At 36.9% G+C, this 16,554-nt stretch overlaps 3 protein-coding genes across 17 annotated transcripts in view; 1 reads left to right on the top strand and 2 right to left on the bottom strand.

Annotated features, from left to right (window-relative positions):
- LOC109092613 (neuron navigator 2-like) overlaps positions 1 to 5,330 on the top strand; it is a 187,009-nt gene extending 181,679 nt beyond the window's left edge. For all 14 annotated transcript variants that reach the window (XM_042727171.1, XM_042727170.1, XM_042727176.1 and 11 more), the window contains 6 exons: positions 241 to 395; positions 731 to 802; positions 1,087 to 1,283; positions 1,376 to 1,494; positions 1,675 to 1,875; positions 3,000 to 5,330. In XM_042727171.1, the coding sequence (XP_042583105.1) occupies positions 241 to 395; positions 731 to 802; positions 1,087 to 1,283; positions 1,376 to 1,494; positions 1,675 to 1,875; positions 3,000 to 3,125 (870 nt within the window). In that variant the 3' untranslated portion in view covers positions 3,126 to 5,330. The remainder of the gene's footprint in view (positions 1 to 240; positions 396 to 730; positions 803 to 1,086; positions 1,284 to 1,375; positions 1,495 to 1,674; positions 1,876 to 2,999) is intronic.
- Positions 5,331 to 5,612: 282 nt separating this feature from the next.
- Positions 5,613 to 8,959, bottom strand: LOC109093041. Of its 2 annotated transcripts, XM_042727194.1 has the most exons (3): positions 8,732 to 8,959; positions 8,361 to 8,439; positions 5,613 to 8,164 (listed from the first exon to the last, which is right to left on the bottom strand). In XM_042727194.1, exon 3 carries the CDS (start codon positions 7,700 to 7,702, stop codon positions 6,242 to 6,244), a length of 1,461 nt encoding a protein of 486 aa, XP_042583128.1. In that variant the 5' UTR covers positions 7,703 to 8,164; positions 8,361 to 8,439; positions 8,732 to 8,959; the 3' UTR covers positions 5,613 to 6,241. The 2 variants fall into 2 exon arrangements, with proteins under 2 accessions (XP_042583128.1, XP_042583129.1); XM_042727195.1 differs by having other exon boundaries at positions 5,613 to 8,439.
- Positions 8,960 to 13,276: 4,317 nt separating this feature from the next.
- Positions 13,277 to 16,180, bottom strand: LOC109093039 (homeobox protein DBX1-A-like). Its single transcript, XM_019106760.2, has 4 exons — positions 15,706 to 16,180; positions 15,504 to 15,605; positions 14,030 to 14,232; positions 13,277 to 13,885 (listed from the first exon to the last, which is right to left on the bottom strand). The coding sequence occupies exons 1-4, from the start codon at positions 16,052 to 16,054 to the stop codon at positions 13,592 to 13,594; spliced, it is 948 nt and encodes a 315-aa protein (XP_018962305.2). The 5' UTR covers positions 16,055 to 16,180; the 3' UTR covers positions 13,277 to 13,591.
- Between the last annotated feature and the right edge of the window lie 374 nt (positions 16,181 to 16,554).

Below are 16,554 nucleotides of genomic sequence, written 5' to 3'. Positions count from 1 at the left end.
GTAGTCCAAATGAAGTCCTTAGTAAATGTACAAAATATCTTCATGGAACATGATCTTTACTAAATATCCTAATGATTTTTGGCATAAAAGAAAAGTCGATAATTTTGACCCAAACAATGTATTGTTGGCTATTGGTACAAATATACTCGTGCTACTTTTATCTCCAAAACGTAAAATAAAAATGACTAGCTAACAAGATATTACCATTAGAAAGTAAAGATGTGTATATTTATTTGCTAGGAGTTGCGTCAGTACTTAGCAAATATAGTGGAGCAGTGCAGTGCTGAAGGACAGGACACCGAAGCCCCTCTGGTGCTCATTCTGGACAACCTTCACCACATCAGCTCACTGGGAGAGATCTTCAACGGCTTGCTGAACTGTAAATACCAGCGCTGGTGAGCCTGCCTTTTATATATTTTATTAAATACATGTTCAAATGTTTGAAGTCAGTGTGAATTTTTTTTTTTTTTTTCCTGAAAATAATTAACAGTTTTCTTCAGTAGAGACATTAAAGTGACAGCAAAGACATTTATAATGTTACTAAAGCATTTAAAAGTCTTACCAACCCCAACCTTTTGAACAAAGTGTATATTCAAGTACATTAAAAAAATGTTAATGTGCACACTGTAACGTCACACTACAGTCAGTGTAACAAAAGCATACTAATGAACACGTCAATAATAAGTGTGTGTACAATTAATGGTTTTATTTTGTCTCTCTGTATTTGCAGCCCGTATATAATCGGCACAATGAGTCAGGCGACATCTTCTGCTCCAAACCTGCAACTTCATCATAACTTCAGGTACAAAACTGCTCTCTGTTTTGTCTAGAATTAGCTCTAAAACAATACCTTGGCCTTAATGGGGACACTGCTATACAGTGACCTCTAGATGGCGTCATTGTGCTGTTGTTGACAGCAATGATAAGCTTCTAATTTTCCTTTACATCTCAATGAACAGTGAGTGTGTGCGTATGAATCTGTATATACTGTATATGCACAAACACATATATACACACATAAGTTCCCTTTTTGTTTATGTATTTCTATTAAATGCTAACATGAGCAACATGTGATTTCCGTCCCAGATGGGTGCTGTGTGCTAATCACATGGAGCCGGTAAAAGGTTTCCTGGGCCGGTTTCTGAGGAGGAAGCTGATTGAGACAGAGATCGGCAGCCGAACACGTAACCCGGAGCTGGTGAAGATCATAGACTGGATCCCTCAGGTGTGGCACCACCTCAACCGCTTCCTGGAGGCCCACAGCTCCTCTGATGTGACCATTGGTACGGAGATAACCCACCATACTGAAACCAAATATCCCCCTTGTCACTTATTCGCTCTGCATTAGTTAAATGTGAGTCTCATGCTCATCCAGGTCCACGTTTGTTCCTGTCGTGTCCGATGGATGTGGACGGTTCTCGCGTTTGGTTCACTGACCTGTGGAACTACTCCATCATCCCCTACATGCTGGAGGCTGTGAGAGAAGGCTTACAGGTGACATTTGCCCTCTTTTATAGTAATATCTACCTTTTTCACAGTCACTGATATCTTTTTTTAATTACATTTCACCGTAAAAGTGACCTCGCACAAAGTAGTTCTTTCTAGCCTCTACATATCTCTCAATTTATAGACACAAACAATTTATTGATTGTCTATTTGTTTGCGTTTGTTTAGCTGTATGGCCGCAGAGCTGCATGGGAGGATCCTGCGCTGTGGGTTCTGGAGACTTTTCCATGGGCAGCTTCTCATCAGCACCCTGATTGGCCAGCTTTGCTGCAGCTCCGCCCAGAGGACGTGGGCTTCGATGGGTACTCCGCCTCCAGGGAGGGCCTTAACAAACAGAGTACTCAGAGTGACAGTGATGCCGACCCACTGGTGAGAGATATGATATGATTTTCTGACAAACATTTCAAAAGTTACGAGTATAAATAGCCATATTTTTCATACCTCATGACGCTGTCCCCAAAGTTTGCAGGTATCCTCAGCTCATGGTGCTTGTGAGGTGAAGCATGTTAAGTTTTTGCTAGTTTTTTGATACTATTTAGACAGCATCAGCAGTTTGTGACATCAAAACCTTTGGACAGAGGCAAAAATAAAAATCCAGGCATTTTTGTGCGAGCTTAATCAATTTTGAAGGAATAGTGAAAAAATTAAATACAGTGATTTTCACAATGGCACCTACTGTAATGAGTGCAGTCTAAGATATTGAAAATGATCAGCATTATTTACAAAAGTTGCAAAAAAACACAAAACTAGCAAAAAAAAAAGTTGGGGACGTAATAAAGAAGAAAATTGGTCTTGGAAGAGTTGCTCAATAAAATTATAATATAAACAAAGGCTGAAAATAATTCACACATAATAATTCATGTACAGTTTTGTAAGATGAATACACAGTAGCTTATTGGTGGTGTAGAAAAAAGTTTTATTCTACCATGCCATGTTGAGATCATATGACCTAATGAATGTAACTTAGTACTTTAGTACTTAATTGAACTTAAAAAAAATAATAATAATAATTTCAGTTAGTTGCCAAAACAACATATTAAATTTTTTTTTTGTACGCTTACATTTTCATCTAATATTTATACTTTATTTTCTTTCAGTTTTATTATTATTATTATTATTGTTTTATTTAAAAAAAAAAATTTTTTTTTTTTGATAAAAAATTAACAAAATGTTGACATTTCTGGAATTTGGAGACTTTGTATGCAACAGAAATGTGACAAGAAATTGTAAAAAAAATTGTAAAGAGCAAAACTGATATATAAATTTTACATAAAAGTATATTTATACATGTGCATTGTATAAATGCATGTTTTTTTATATTTATATATAAAATAAGACTTTCAGTTCTTAATGCATCTCTACAGGTCAAAAATACAGGAAAACAAATGAGTATGTTCTAGATTTGGTCATTTCTTTATACTTCAAATATGACTTCTTTTTGAAGGTGTTATGTCATCAGGCCTGACTGTTGTTTTTGTGTGTTGTGTGAACAGATGAACATGCTCCTGCGTCTGAAAGAGGCGGCCAGCTGCTCCAGCCCGCAGAGCTACGACAGCGACTCCAATAGTAACAGTCACCATGATGACATCCTGGACTCTTCGCTGGAGTCCACGCTATGATCCAGCCTCATCCATTATCCCATTTAACTCCTCAACTGTGATCACGTCATTACATCACATCTACGGGTGCTGGTAACCCGCTTCATATATAAAAATATATAAAGAGAGAGAAATATATATGCGCCAAAACCCAACAGTACTTCAGTGTGATTTTTTTTTTTTTTTTAATTTTGCAACAACAAAATCAGAAGAAAGTGCTTTGTCCAAATTTTTACCTCAAAAGTAGAAGTGCGGTCACATTAGCTAAATTTTATGGACAAAAAGGGTTCATTGTCTGTCGTCAATAATGTAGCGATGTGTGAAACAGAGCTCACACGAGTCACTTTCAAACCAAACAGTGAATCAGAGTGACCAACCTGAATCTGCTGCGAAATCTGCATAGATACATTTTCCGCCATCACACGAAATTCCCGATTACATGGATTTCACATGCAAAAATTTGCCAAACTTCGGTAAATGTGACCACACCTTAGCTGTTGAAGATACTTATGCACGCAATGCAATGCTCGTTTGTCTTACCCTCTACTGATGAATCAGAGGAATTACATCCTAAACCGAGACCAACATCTTGGCATCACTGTCATCACTCAAAAGAACATTGACTTTCCCTGTAATGATGGACTTACTCATGACTTTACAAAACCAGCTTGATCGGAAGCTGACCATCATTTCATGTTTTACATGATAAGGATGCGGATGAAATAGCATGGTGCTACACTTATGATTTTGGATTTATTTATTGTGATGATTAGAAAAATTACCTCGTTTGCCATCTGGGACGTGCTTTTGTTTGCCTTTCTGATTTATTTTTTTGTTACCACCCGTTCCTTAACTGCTGACCGCATGTTCCAGTGTTCTACTGTAGCACAAAGCCCGTCTATCTATTTTTTACGCTCGATTGCGCTCTGTTTTTGGTGCTGAATGGAATCTGGTGCCTTACTCCATTTTGTAAAGAAAAAACGGCACTATGTTTTATAGTTCTAAAGAAATGCTGATTTTATCCACTGCAGTGCTAGTTCTTTGAATTTGCCTAAAATAAACAGCCGCACAGTCATCATATCATATCATATCAGAGGTGCAAAATGTGTCGTTTAGAAAAGAGGAAGTGGAAAAAGGGAGCGACAGGTCGACTGTAACCATTTTTTTAAGCAAAGTTGCTACACAATTAAAGGGATATCTACTTTCAAACATGATGCTTTTTTATGTGAAATACATACGATCACTACTGGCACAGATCATCTTGAGGGGTTCAGCTGTAAGGCTTTGCTTGGTGCTTTAAGACCGTCTCAACACATCTTGGCAAGAGCACAGTGACAAATTGTTCATAATTTGGTGTATGAGTATACCTCATTGACCATTTTGGCCTTTATTCGTGTACATATCTTGCATTTAATGTGAAAGAGTAACATATGTCCACATAGTCATTGGATTAATAATATACTGTATTTGCTGCTTTGTAATGCAAGGATGCTTCTGGAGGATTTGTACATAAGATTTTATCTTTGATTCTCTATAAGGAATATTATTTGAATGGACAGTGAGTTTCCTTGCATGGGAAAGCATTATATATGGGGCTCTTCAGTGTTTTCACCTTCTTTACATTGTCATATGCTGTCGGTATGGTGCTGCAGGGTTTTAGTTACACCGTTGCTTCCATTTCACTCCAGTGTGTGATTCCTGTCAGTCATCGCTCCTATGCAACATCATCGTGGATTTCAATGGAAGCCAAATATCATAGCTCTGTAATGCTGTCAGCACTGCCAATATGTTGTGTGTACACTGTGTATATAATTTGTGAATAATTTTAGGATATGTGCCTAATATTAATTTTCTTTGATGGATTATGATTATGATGATGATGAAGTCATTTCAAGCACAGCTGTTGTATGTGATTGTTGTAACTGAAATGGGAGGGCTATTACTGAATGGATTTCATGTCACTGAATGTGTACATCGTTTCTGGCTGTAATATATCAGTGTAAATATTTGACTACCCTGCAGGCTGCATTTTGATGAATAATCTTTTTCTAGCCGTTTATAACAGTGCTTGGAAATATGGAATATTTTGTGTACAGTGTCTTTTTCATCTTAACAGTCCCGTGGATAGTCTGTGAAACACAGACAGCCCATAAAGATTTACTGATCACCTTACCAGTTTTAAATTATTTGCAATTCAATAAACCTAATAATTATTTATTAATTGTTTATTAGTATGTTTTCATGACTTCATACAAGCACAATAATCAAAAACATTATACAAAAAAAAAAAAATTTTATATCAACATTTTCCATTCAATCATTATATGAACAAAGAATACAATAAAAGCAACACTTTAACTATTTAAAACAACCCATTTGGCTATTGGCTGAAATATGACTTTTGTGTTTATATGAAAGGAAAAAAAAATGAATCCTAAGCACATACAATAAAATAAACATTGAGGCGTGATTTTACAAGGATTGGTGTGACACGTTTTCCAGAGCATCTTTCATACTACCTTTTGTTAAGATACAATAGAACAAATAAACAACACAGAGTAATGTACATGAATTACCTGTACTTGCAAGAGTTTAAATGAGCTTTAAGATTATTCTAATAAAGAACAGAAAAAGATGAACAATCTCAGATACATATTCCATTCCCAACAATGAAGTGGTGTGCATTGCAAGCTAAGGGTATAGAAAAGTGTGAAACAGAAATAAGATGCAGCTTCAATTATGGCTGGTTTGAACTCTAATGTTGATGTTTAAGGTGATGAAATCAAAATCTCTTGGATAGCTTGAATTCCAACTTGAGAAAATGCGTAGTTAAATCTTTACTTAATCATTTTCTTTGTTTTGCATATTTAGCAATTCCATACCAGCGATATGTATCTGTTGGGTTTCTTTCCAGACCATTTTCACCTAGAAAGAACTGCCAAAGACAGTTATGTGCATATGGAAATCTGATAGGATCTACTAAATACTGTCTGTGTTTAAGTGTGTTTACCCAATAGGGTTCATCAACAAACATGAGGTAATTCCGAGGAGCCTGATTAGAAAACACTTGGCAAACCAATTTAAAAAAATTCAAATACAACTTTTTTCCCTCTTCTTCCAGAAAGGCAAATGCTGTGTTATTTATTTTTTTTATCACATGTCATCCTTACTCCTTTTGATTTGGGGTCAATTTCATCACACATGGGTAAATACCAAATAATTTCTTTACCCCTGAGATCCATTTTCTGAATTGCGAGTTTCAGATCATTTAAGCAAGAATCATCATATCTTTTGAAGCTTTCGACATTCAGAAACCACCCTTCAAAGTTTAATCGGTGGGCAATGTCCACTAATTTCTGTAGGTTCTCCAGTTTTGCCAGTTCTTCCGTGTCTTTCTTGTCTCCCCCAAGGGTCAAAGGTGGCAAAAAAACTGTGCCAAATATGGCGACCCCATTCCTGTGTGCCTGATCAATCCAAGCTGGATCCGGGGCAAGCACTGTTCCTTCACGTCGTGACCCACCAAAGAACACAAACTCTTTGATATACTGCCAGTAATCCAATCTTATTCTCGTTTCCTCTGTAATGACCTGAGGAACTCTTTCACAGGTTGGCCTCGCTCTGAATATTAAGGTGAAGTCTTGGTGTGTGCTTTCATGTTCTTCTCTTGACCACTCATAAGTAAAACCATCAGTTTGAAGGGGTTCTGTTGAAGGACGCAAGTAATCATCAGAGAAAGTCTGACCCTCAGAATAATCTTTCAGTTCTGGGAAGTCATTAACCGCGTTCTCTGGTTTGTTTAAAAACCAAGTGTATGTTTTAAGATCAGTTGTTCTTTTTTCCTCTAGAGCAGGTATCTCATCGTAAAGTACCCTTAGGGCTACTTTATCTGTGATTTGTTCCAGCTGGTAGTTTGAATTGAGTGGAATACGAGGCCAGTAGAGTTGAGCCACAATGAAGTATGGGTGCGCAGGAGGTGTGCCATCTCTGCTCCAGCTATATGCAGCTGTCCTCTGGAATTCACTAGTACAGTTCCCGTTTATTTTGGCATCTTGAAATCGTTTCAGAAGGGCAGGATCTTCGCTGGCTCTGAAATCACCTTTAAATTCACGAACACTACCCCCGATTGTAGTAGTCTTTTTTAATTGTACGGCGTAATAGTCCTTCCCGCTGTATTTACCCTGTGCACGAAAAATGTACCAGCGATAACAGTTTTGCCCCATTCTCTCCCACTCTGGAAATATGTAATCATCACTCTCATTTCTAAATATTAAATTTCTCTCTGAATAGTTAAACCTGAGGCAATCAACTTCAGACAGCAAGTGTACATCCCATGAAAAAATATACCCGTCTGGTTTTGGAGGCTCTGTGCCTTGATTAATACTATCCATCACTTTTTTAGCTATTTCAAGGCCGATTATATCTATGCTTTCTTCAATGAAATATCGGTTTACACATCGGATGATCTCTGTGAGCTCTCGGCTGTCACACTTTATGAACTGAGCTGATGTACGTTGCTCCCCTTTTAGATATTGAATGGCATTGTGGAAAGCTTGAAGAGCCTCTTCATCAGAAACATTGTAATGTTTGTTTCGAAACATGAAAGTCTGAGCTGCAAGTAGGATCACATCTTGGGATAATGCTGAGATGTCACAATCATCGCGTGATTCTGCAGCTTTCAGATAATCTAGATTTCCTTTTTTAGCTTCGAGCAATTCATTTACAATTCGATGTGGAGATGTATAAACAGACTCATAATAGTTAAAAAATTTTCAACGGGGGATGAGATTTATTGTAGTCAATAACAGCCTGGATTTGTTCCTTTGCAGTACCACGTAAGTTCAAACCATGAGCAAGTGAATTCTCATCAGAGAATGCTAATGATGGACGATGTGTTAGATTCAGCATGTCAGAAACACATTTTTTGAGCTCTGAAACCCGGATTTGAGCTTCTGATAATTTCATGTTTGGGTCTAAATACTTCATGACAATAGCCAAGTCCAAGAAGGACACTGGCTCATTGTTTTCTGCCATTCTGGATATCTTCTTAAATGCTTATATACCTATAAATAAAAAATGCATTTGTAGTAAGTTACATAGAAGAAGACATAATGCTTTCAGAGTAAACATAGAAGAACTGTATATTAAAATCCACTTTTGTTAGGTTAAAACTTTGCATACGTTACTAGCATCTGCTTGTGCAGTTGGGTTTGCGTGATTTTTCAGCCAGTGGTAGACAAAATGTGAGTAGTTACTTACTGTCGCAATCAAGAAAGTGCACAGGGGGTTGATACCGTGACCCAAGCTACTGCTCCTTTTGTCTTTATCAGGTCCCTTTCTGGGGAAAATAAATACATTTCCATTTATTCCTGTAACAGACTCTTTTATGCAGCAACTTATAAGAGGAAGCTATCCTTTTTAAAATGAGTGAATATATCACAATGCCATTTAAATCTAAATGTCAGCTTGGAAAGGTTAATAATAAGAATTAATATTATTATTATACATTAACAGTATAAAGTTTAATCCTGTACATATTTTTACACATTAAATTGTGCAGTTACTTGCAAAACAAAGAGCAAAGAATCATTAATAAATAAGTACAGAAATTGTATATTGATATTGCTTACCAAAAAGTAGTCTTCATGTAGAAATATAAAGGAAATATTGGCTTGCTTTTAGCCTAAAATGGACAGTAGCCTATCTGTTCCAGCGAACCACTCCACGAAAAACCCAAGACATCGTCTTCCCCTATTTAACTTATTCAGTAGAGTGGGAGTGGAAAGGGTGTAGATGTGCAGGTTTTTTCTCAATATCAACGTATACGGTTTAGTGTGTTTTAAATGTGCTAAAGGAACATATTCATCAGCTAGAGGCCAAAGGAGAAATGTAAGGTGACACATCAGGAGGAATGTGTAGCAGTTATAAAAACAGACATGTCAGGTCAAGATTTTGAGGACTGCTTGCTTGTGAACAGGTGCTTCTGGATTAGACAAAAAGATGCAGTCTGATAAAGAGACATTTCTCTGGAAAAATGTCATTTGAAACTAAAACAGATCTGTTTGTATAATGTAAATGTGAAAGGCCAACAAAAAACTGTTACTAATTAAAACAAAAAAGTTTCCATCCATTTATTTTCTATATATTCTTCTGCATTTTAATTTCTGTTTTCACAATCCTCATCCCCTGATGTTTCTCAAACCATAACACATATATTTTTTCCAAAAGCAAGAGAGAGGTTATCAGTTTAAACTCATTGTATTAGAACTATTGAATGGGACACAGTGTGTAATAAAGCATTTCATGCATCACCCCACCATTATTGAAATGTTTGTGGGCCAGGGTGCCATGTACAGATGTGCAACATTTCTGGGATATGGTGCTTTATGTTTTGTACAAGGTCACTAGGATTTGCTTTCCCAAAGATCCTATTCTGTTATTGTTGAATGGTAATTCTCAATTTCTTCTGACAATGACCTGAAATTTTGGTTAGCTGCCAATAACACTTTAATTATTATTTCTCTGTTCTTACCATGTGAAATTCAGTATAGTAACAAGCATTAGTATCAGTTAAAAATCTGATGACATTTTTAAATGTGGGTGAGGAAAACATTTATCTTACAGAGTCCTGTGTTTGCAGATAAGCAGAAGTGTAAGGTTATGTTATCATAATCTGTCAACATCAGGAGGAATGTGCAGCAGTTATAAAAATAAACATGTTAGGACATGTTTTAGATTTCTAAGATTTTGAGTACTGCAACTGTTCCACCAAACAGGTGCTTCTGAGTAATGAAAGGCTGGTAAAAAGACATTTCTCAGGAAAAATGTTTTGATGTAAAATGAGGTGTAAGCATATGCAAGGTCACAACAAATAGGAATAGTCCAAATTAGGCTATCTGTTGAAATGTGTCAAAATATATCTACACTTACAGTATGTAACTTACTAATTCCGGTTTTAACTACAAAACATCCCCTGCAACCAAACTGTCCATTGTATTTGAACCAGCAAAGTTTTGTTATTGATATTTTGCTACTGTATATATGACCAAAATACAGTATGTGGACAGCATTAAATTGGTTTGGCTTTTGTATTGTCATGCTGGAGCAGAAAAAAGGTCCTCTCAAAACTATTGCAGAAAAAACTGTAAACAGAATTCTCTAGAATTTCATTCAGTGATGTGACATTTGGCCATAAGTTTGGCCAAAGGGAGTGCTGCAGATGGGGTAGAAGAAAAACGTTAGCTGCTTTTCCACCGAAATTACTTGGAACAATTTGTTGTTGGTTTGTGGACACATGTGGTGAACTGTGTCTGAAGGTTTAGATAGATAGACCCCTCTATAGATGAAACTGAGGAATCACATCTCGAAATAGGGTTTTCAACTTTTAATTTTCTTGAGAACTTTCAAACATAAAGAAAGAGAAAAAATATGCAAAAAATGAAAATATATTCTATTACAGCTGAACCATGTTAAATTAATTGTTATATATTCTACAAGAAAGTCCAGAGTGGTCAAATGAACTGGATGTTGTGTATCTCCCTGGGAAAAACAAAACAAAAACCTGCTGATGAAATTAGACAATGCCAAGATCTATTAGTTTTTTTAGGTGTTCAGTCATGACGTCAATGAGGTTTGTAGGCCAAACCGGAAGACTAATTCGCCACATCTTCCCTCGGAAACATCCAAATAATGTAAGTTTTAAACGTATAGGGAATGGTTGTCGCTTGAATTCATTCATTCACGTTTTGTTCTACAATGTAATGACCAGACCTCAAACGATCATTTTGAAGAAGCACAAGTTTATTCAACTATGCAACATAGCCTACGTGCATGCTGTGGTTTGTATGATGCGTTCCCATTTAGCCTAATCCATATTTAGTTGTTGTCAGTTGTTGGGGATTAACAAAACATTGACCCTTGTGCGCTCCTCATTTGGGAGTCACACTCATGGTCTTCGCGGTCAAAAGTAACTGGACACCTGAAATGTAACTTTTTTTTTCTTTAGTAAAATCAATCTAATATATTTTGGTTCAATAATATTTTTTATTTTGTAATTTGAGAGAATTTTATGGTAATAATTAATATTTATGCAATAATTATTATAAATTTTCCCATTGAAAATAGTGCAAAAAAAAAATTTAAATTATTTTTCAATCCATGCAGTATCTCTGATTCAAATAGAGACTGGGCCTTTAAAATCCATTTTTTTTTTTTTAAAGCAGACTAGCACCTCCTGGTGAGAGTAAAGAAAGGAACACATGTAATTTCATGTTGTAACCACTAGATGCCTGTACAGGAATCTATAGAGAGGCTTTTGAATTCCCAAGTTGTTTTTATACATAATTGTTTACTTTTATTAGGTTGTGGATTTAAATGTATATTAAGGCATTATCAAATACCTTTTGTTAAGGTTTATATATTTTTTTTGTTTTAAATGTTGATTTGAAGTGCCAGTTTTTGAATTATTATTACTACAGTCAAACTTGAATACAGAAATGTTATTATACAAAACATTACAGTTCTATAAAAATGTAACAAAAATAAACAGGAATGCTTCATCAGAGCTTAATCCTTCTGGGCCTGATCTGATTTTAAACTTTTATTTTAGTTTTCTGACTCATTTTGGCTACATGGTTATAGCCATACCAATTCATTTGAGTTTGTATAGCTGTGTGTGTGTGTGTGTGTGTGTGTGTGTGTGTGTGTGTGTGTGTGTGTGTGTGTGTGTGTGTGTGTGTCTGCGAGTGTGTGTAAGTGAGTGTGTGTGAGTGGATGTGTCTGTTTTGCACTCCTGATGTTTAAGAGTGTAACCCCTTCCTTGCTGTCCACTTTTTTTTTTTTTTTTTTTTACTAAATTGTAGTTGAATTATTGATTTTATTTTACATAGTTGCTGTGTCACAGGCACACCAGTTCATAGGTGTGTGTGTTGAGTTTGCACTCTAGATGTTTTAGAGTTGCACCCTTTCATTACTGTGCAATTTTTTTCTGCATCGTGGGGGATTTGTAGATTGTACACACAAAAATGGTCTGTATTTTCTATTTTATTTTATTTTTTGCCATTTTCCATTCATTTCCTATGGTCGGTCATTTTTGATCGAAGACCATCAGTGTGGCAATTAGCTTTTTCGAATCATGCCCTCATTTTTTTGTGTGTTCACATACCAAATGCCATAAAAGTCACCAAGTTTCGTACCAGTCCGACGAAGATACGATTTTTAAATATTCAAAATGTAAAATTATTCGGTCAGAAGTGACCGAAGACCGCACAATGGGTTAACAAGGAATTGTATGGAAAATAGTTTTTTTTTGCAGCAAGAAGCACTGTAGATGAAATACTTAATTGCTATTTTATGACACATTTTAGCTATTGCCCAAGCAGTTTCAAAGCAGTGCGGGCAGAAGTAAAAAGGATAGCAAAGTTCGATTTAGGAAGGTTCATTTGAATGAACTGATTCAGATCTCTGTCCGTCTTTTACAGAATTAATGTTAACGCCTTAGATCATTAATATTATTTCGTTTCATATTTTATTTTGAAAAAAAAAATGAATGCACTAATCTATAATAGAGAACAGATCCGTGATTTAATGTGTTCTGTCTATTTGATGCTGACTTTTTAACTGAGATTTATTTATTCATTCAAAAACTTTGGTTTTTGTTTTGAATCCAGAGAATTATCTTCTATGGCTAATAGTATATTAAGGTCCCTTGTGCTAAAGTTTGATTGTGCTTGTGGTCAAATTAAGGCAACTTATTATTGAGGTTTCTGCTATTTATTTGTTAGTTATTTAGTTCTTCAGGTCAGGGTATTCGAAACGAAGACTCCAGTGAGAGAGCATTACAAAATGTAGGCCTACTGGCTGAGGTCAATATATCTACCGAAGTAAAGGATTGTTTTCCCCACTTCATAACTGTGATTATAACGAGAGATTTTACTTTATTTAGAGGTTGCATTCGATAATTGAAACCTAAATATTCCATTTTGAAGTAGGCTATTCAAAGGGGCCTTGCGCTTGTATCTTACGCATTGGGTATTATTTGTTTTCCTTTCGCAAATTATTCATAGGCATAATTATTTTTAATCAACCACCCTAAAGAGAGACGATGAAATTTACAATTTATTTGCAAACAATACAAAACATTTTCAACATATACATATTGATACAATGTGTCATAAACAGATAAATTCGTATAAATTATTCATACGCCTACAACTTTAATAAAGAATCTAAAACTCAAAATTATTGGTATAAAATATCCATAAAAAAATATTTGTACAAAATACTGTACAGTTCCTCACAAAAAGCTGTGCCACAAATCAAAATCATTTTGCGAAGAATTTCCAAATAAGAAATATAAAGTGATGTGGAAAAGATTTGCTACAAACACTCGTTCGAACGTAGAAGTGAAATTACACGCCAATAAAAACCACACCATGGTTATGGCGTACACTTGTGCTTGAATACACACATTATACAGCTGATAAAGTCGCTTATGAAACTGTTATTTCATCCTCTGATTCAGAAAAGTCCGAGTGTTTGAATGAAATGCTGGAATCAGTTCTGTTTGAAAGTTCGCGTGTCGGTGAGAGACAGAAATGTGATGTAGCGCAAGCGTCGTCTTCATCCTCCTCATCCTCAGAAGACTTTTTACCCACGTCGCTGAGATCTGGGTGAGGGTTTGTTTTGGTTGGCAGGGTTTGTTCCCGGCAGCCGCCGGAAGACAGCAGCTCCCTCTCCTTGGAGTTTCTCCATTTCATTCTCCGGTTCTGGAACCAGATTTTGACCTGTTTGAAGAGATTTTACAGTTAGTGACTGAATCTTAATAAAGCAAAATGAAGTAATAACATTTTGCCTCTATCAACAATTAACGTATCAAAATAATAATAATAATAATAATAAATAATAATAATAAAAATCTGTATATTCACCTGTGAATCTTTTAGTCCGAGTTTCGCTGCGAGTTTTTTCCTATCTGGCTTGCTGATGTATTTTTGCTTTTGGAACATTTTCTCCAGAGCTTTGCGCTGCACATCAGAAAACACTGCCCGGCGGAGCATCCCTCTTCTGGGCTTCCCTCTCGCTGCAAGAGGCCAGGAATAAGTTCCAGGAATGGGTACAACCGATGAAGGAGCTGTTACAAGAGACAAGTGCATAGGGTAAATAATGCATTCATGCACAACAGTTTCAAAGAATTGTATTTCGTCTTTCGCCCAGGAGGCTAAAAGTTAACGTTGCGTTACTAAGGGCAATTGGGTGCCGCTTTTCCCAGGGACAACCTAGAGTGCTGAATGATCAGGGAGAAAGAACTCTTTAATTCATTATAATCATTATTTTGAATATTTTTCTCTTGAAATGTTTTGAGTGAAATGGCACGAGGTGACTAATTAGCACATGGGCCGGATCCACGCAGCATTGGTATGGTAAAAAGCTTTTCTACAAGCCTCCCAGTGAAGGACAGAGGAGTTAATATACCGTGAACGGTAATTGTGTAGTAATGAACTGGATGAGAAAGGACTCCGGACAGACGGCTAAGGCCATATAGTATAGCCACAAAAGGAGATTTACACTTTCAAACTGAACGCAACTGCATGCCGGAATACTGATGACCGGGGACCGCGTTTTTTGCCCTCAAATAATTTTCATTAAATGGACACGAAAAGCAATTGAGAGCGCTCAAGTTGTTTTGTTAAGGTGTTCAGCGCGCGCGGTGAAAAGAGTCGTGCTCTGTTATCATTTGGCGTCGATGAAAGAATGGACTATATTGACATTTAATGCATCAAAAGAGCATTTTAAGCTCGTATTTTAAATAGCATGTTGAGAAGTAGCATGTGTAGAGCACGTCCAAACCGAAGTGTGTCTGGCGCGCAGTCGGCTGAAGGTGATGTTTGGCAACTGCAGCTACATTTTCAGTGGTTTTTGTCGGCGATTTTGTCGATTTTTCTGATTTCTCGCTCTCCATTCTAAACGCACAGCTCTCGATATTGTTCTTTTGCAACTCTTTCCACAAGCATCAATCCCACTCTATGCGGTCTGGTGAGAATATTGAAACCGCTCAATGGCTCCTGATGGGCAAATTAGTCCATGACTGGTAAACGCCCCTCTGTCGCTGGTTAAAAGTCTATCTTTGGCGGGTTTGAGGGTGGTTTGCCCCGGAGGGAGCTGACCAAATTGGTCATGGTGCTGACGGCATTGTTGGCAGTCAGCAGGCCGAAATGCTCCCTCACTGTGGGAAAGACCTGCGCCAAAAGCGCTTGTAATTTGAGGACTTAAAGAGAAGAACCTCACGTTGGCAATCGATTAAACTAAACTCTAATTCTTTTGCCTCAGTCTCCCTTCTCACAGTGATGGCTGAATTGAAACCACTTAAGTGTACTGTACAAGCATTTAAATCTGAATACTCACCAGGGAAGTACGAGGAACGGAAGAAAGGGCAGAATGAACCATCAAAATAAGGCACCGAGAATCCTTTGGGATGCATGCCGTAAACGGACTGTGGAGATGTGGCTAAAACAGAAATGCAAACAGAAGTTAGTGCTGTATTAACTTATATATAATTTATTTTCCATTATCACTGGAAATATTAGGTTTATTTTAAACAACTCACATTTCTTTGGTGATGGTGCCAAGATGGCACTCACCCCAAACTTGAGGTAGGTTGGATCCTTGTTAGAGACTGACGTTTTTGGGGAGCAAGATCCATGTTTCTCCGTGATACTGGGGCTGACTCTGTCCAATAGCCTGGAGTTATCCGGGATGGAAAGAAGCGTTGAAGTAGAAGGAGAGGCGCATGGCGAGTGCGCGTCCTGGTTCAGGTAACCGCTGGGGCTGTTGATGCGCAGGAGGTCCTCCACCAGAAAGCTCGGATGAGCAGGGAAAGGTGAATGCAACGATGCTGCAGGATGCATAAATGCTGAATATATTGCAGGTGGGGCAAAAACACTGGGGATCATCATTGTCCCGACTATTTTAATGCGAAATTAGACGATACGGTTACTCCTGTTAGGATTAGAAAAGTATCTTCTGCCAAGATCTGAACTGAACGAGAGGAGATTTGCTTCTGGATGTCTCCGTTTGGGAAGGGGTCCTTTATATCTAGGCCCCTGCAAGGGTCCTTTGAGGACTGACAGTCTCAACAATGAGACTCAATAAAGTCCTCCGCTTGAGTCCCACTGAATGAATGCCACGGCGGTGCCTGATTGGTCCGATAGAGCAATTTATGATCGGATTAGATTTAATAACATTTGAATGGCCAGGGCATGCCGCTTAACAAAGAAGATGTGGTCATAAATTTTGCATATCGACAAACTATTTATTTATTTAATGCACAAGCGAGATTTATTATGTATTTAGTGTCGTAAATATATATAGGCTATATTTTTAATTTACGACACAATGTGAATACAGCGTAATTGTTATTATTTATTTATTTATTTTTTAAATGTGAGCAATATTT

The sequence above is a fragment of the Cyprinus carpio genome, chromosome B7 (genome assembly GCF_018340385.1).
Source record: "Cyprinus carpio isolate SPL01 chromosome B7, ASM1834038v1, whole genome shotgun sequence".
Classification (NCBI taxonomy): Eukaryota; Metazoa; Chordata; class Actinopteri; order Cypriniformes; family Cyprinidae; genus Cyprinus; species Cyprinus carpio.
The sequence above is the reverse complement of the archived record's forward strand: the minus strand, read 5'-3'. Positions and strand labels throughout refer to the sequence as shown.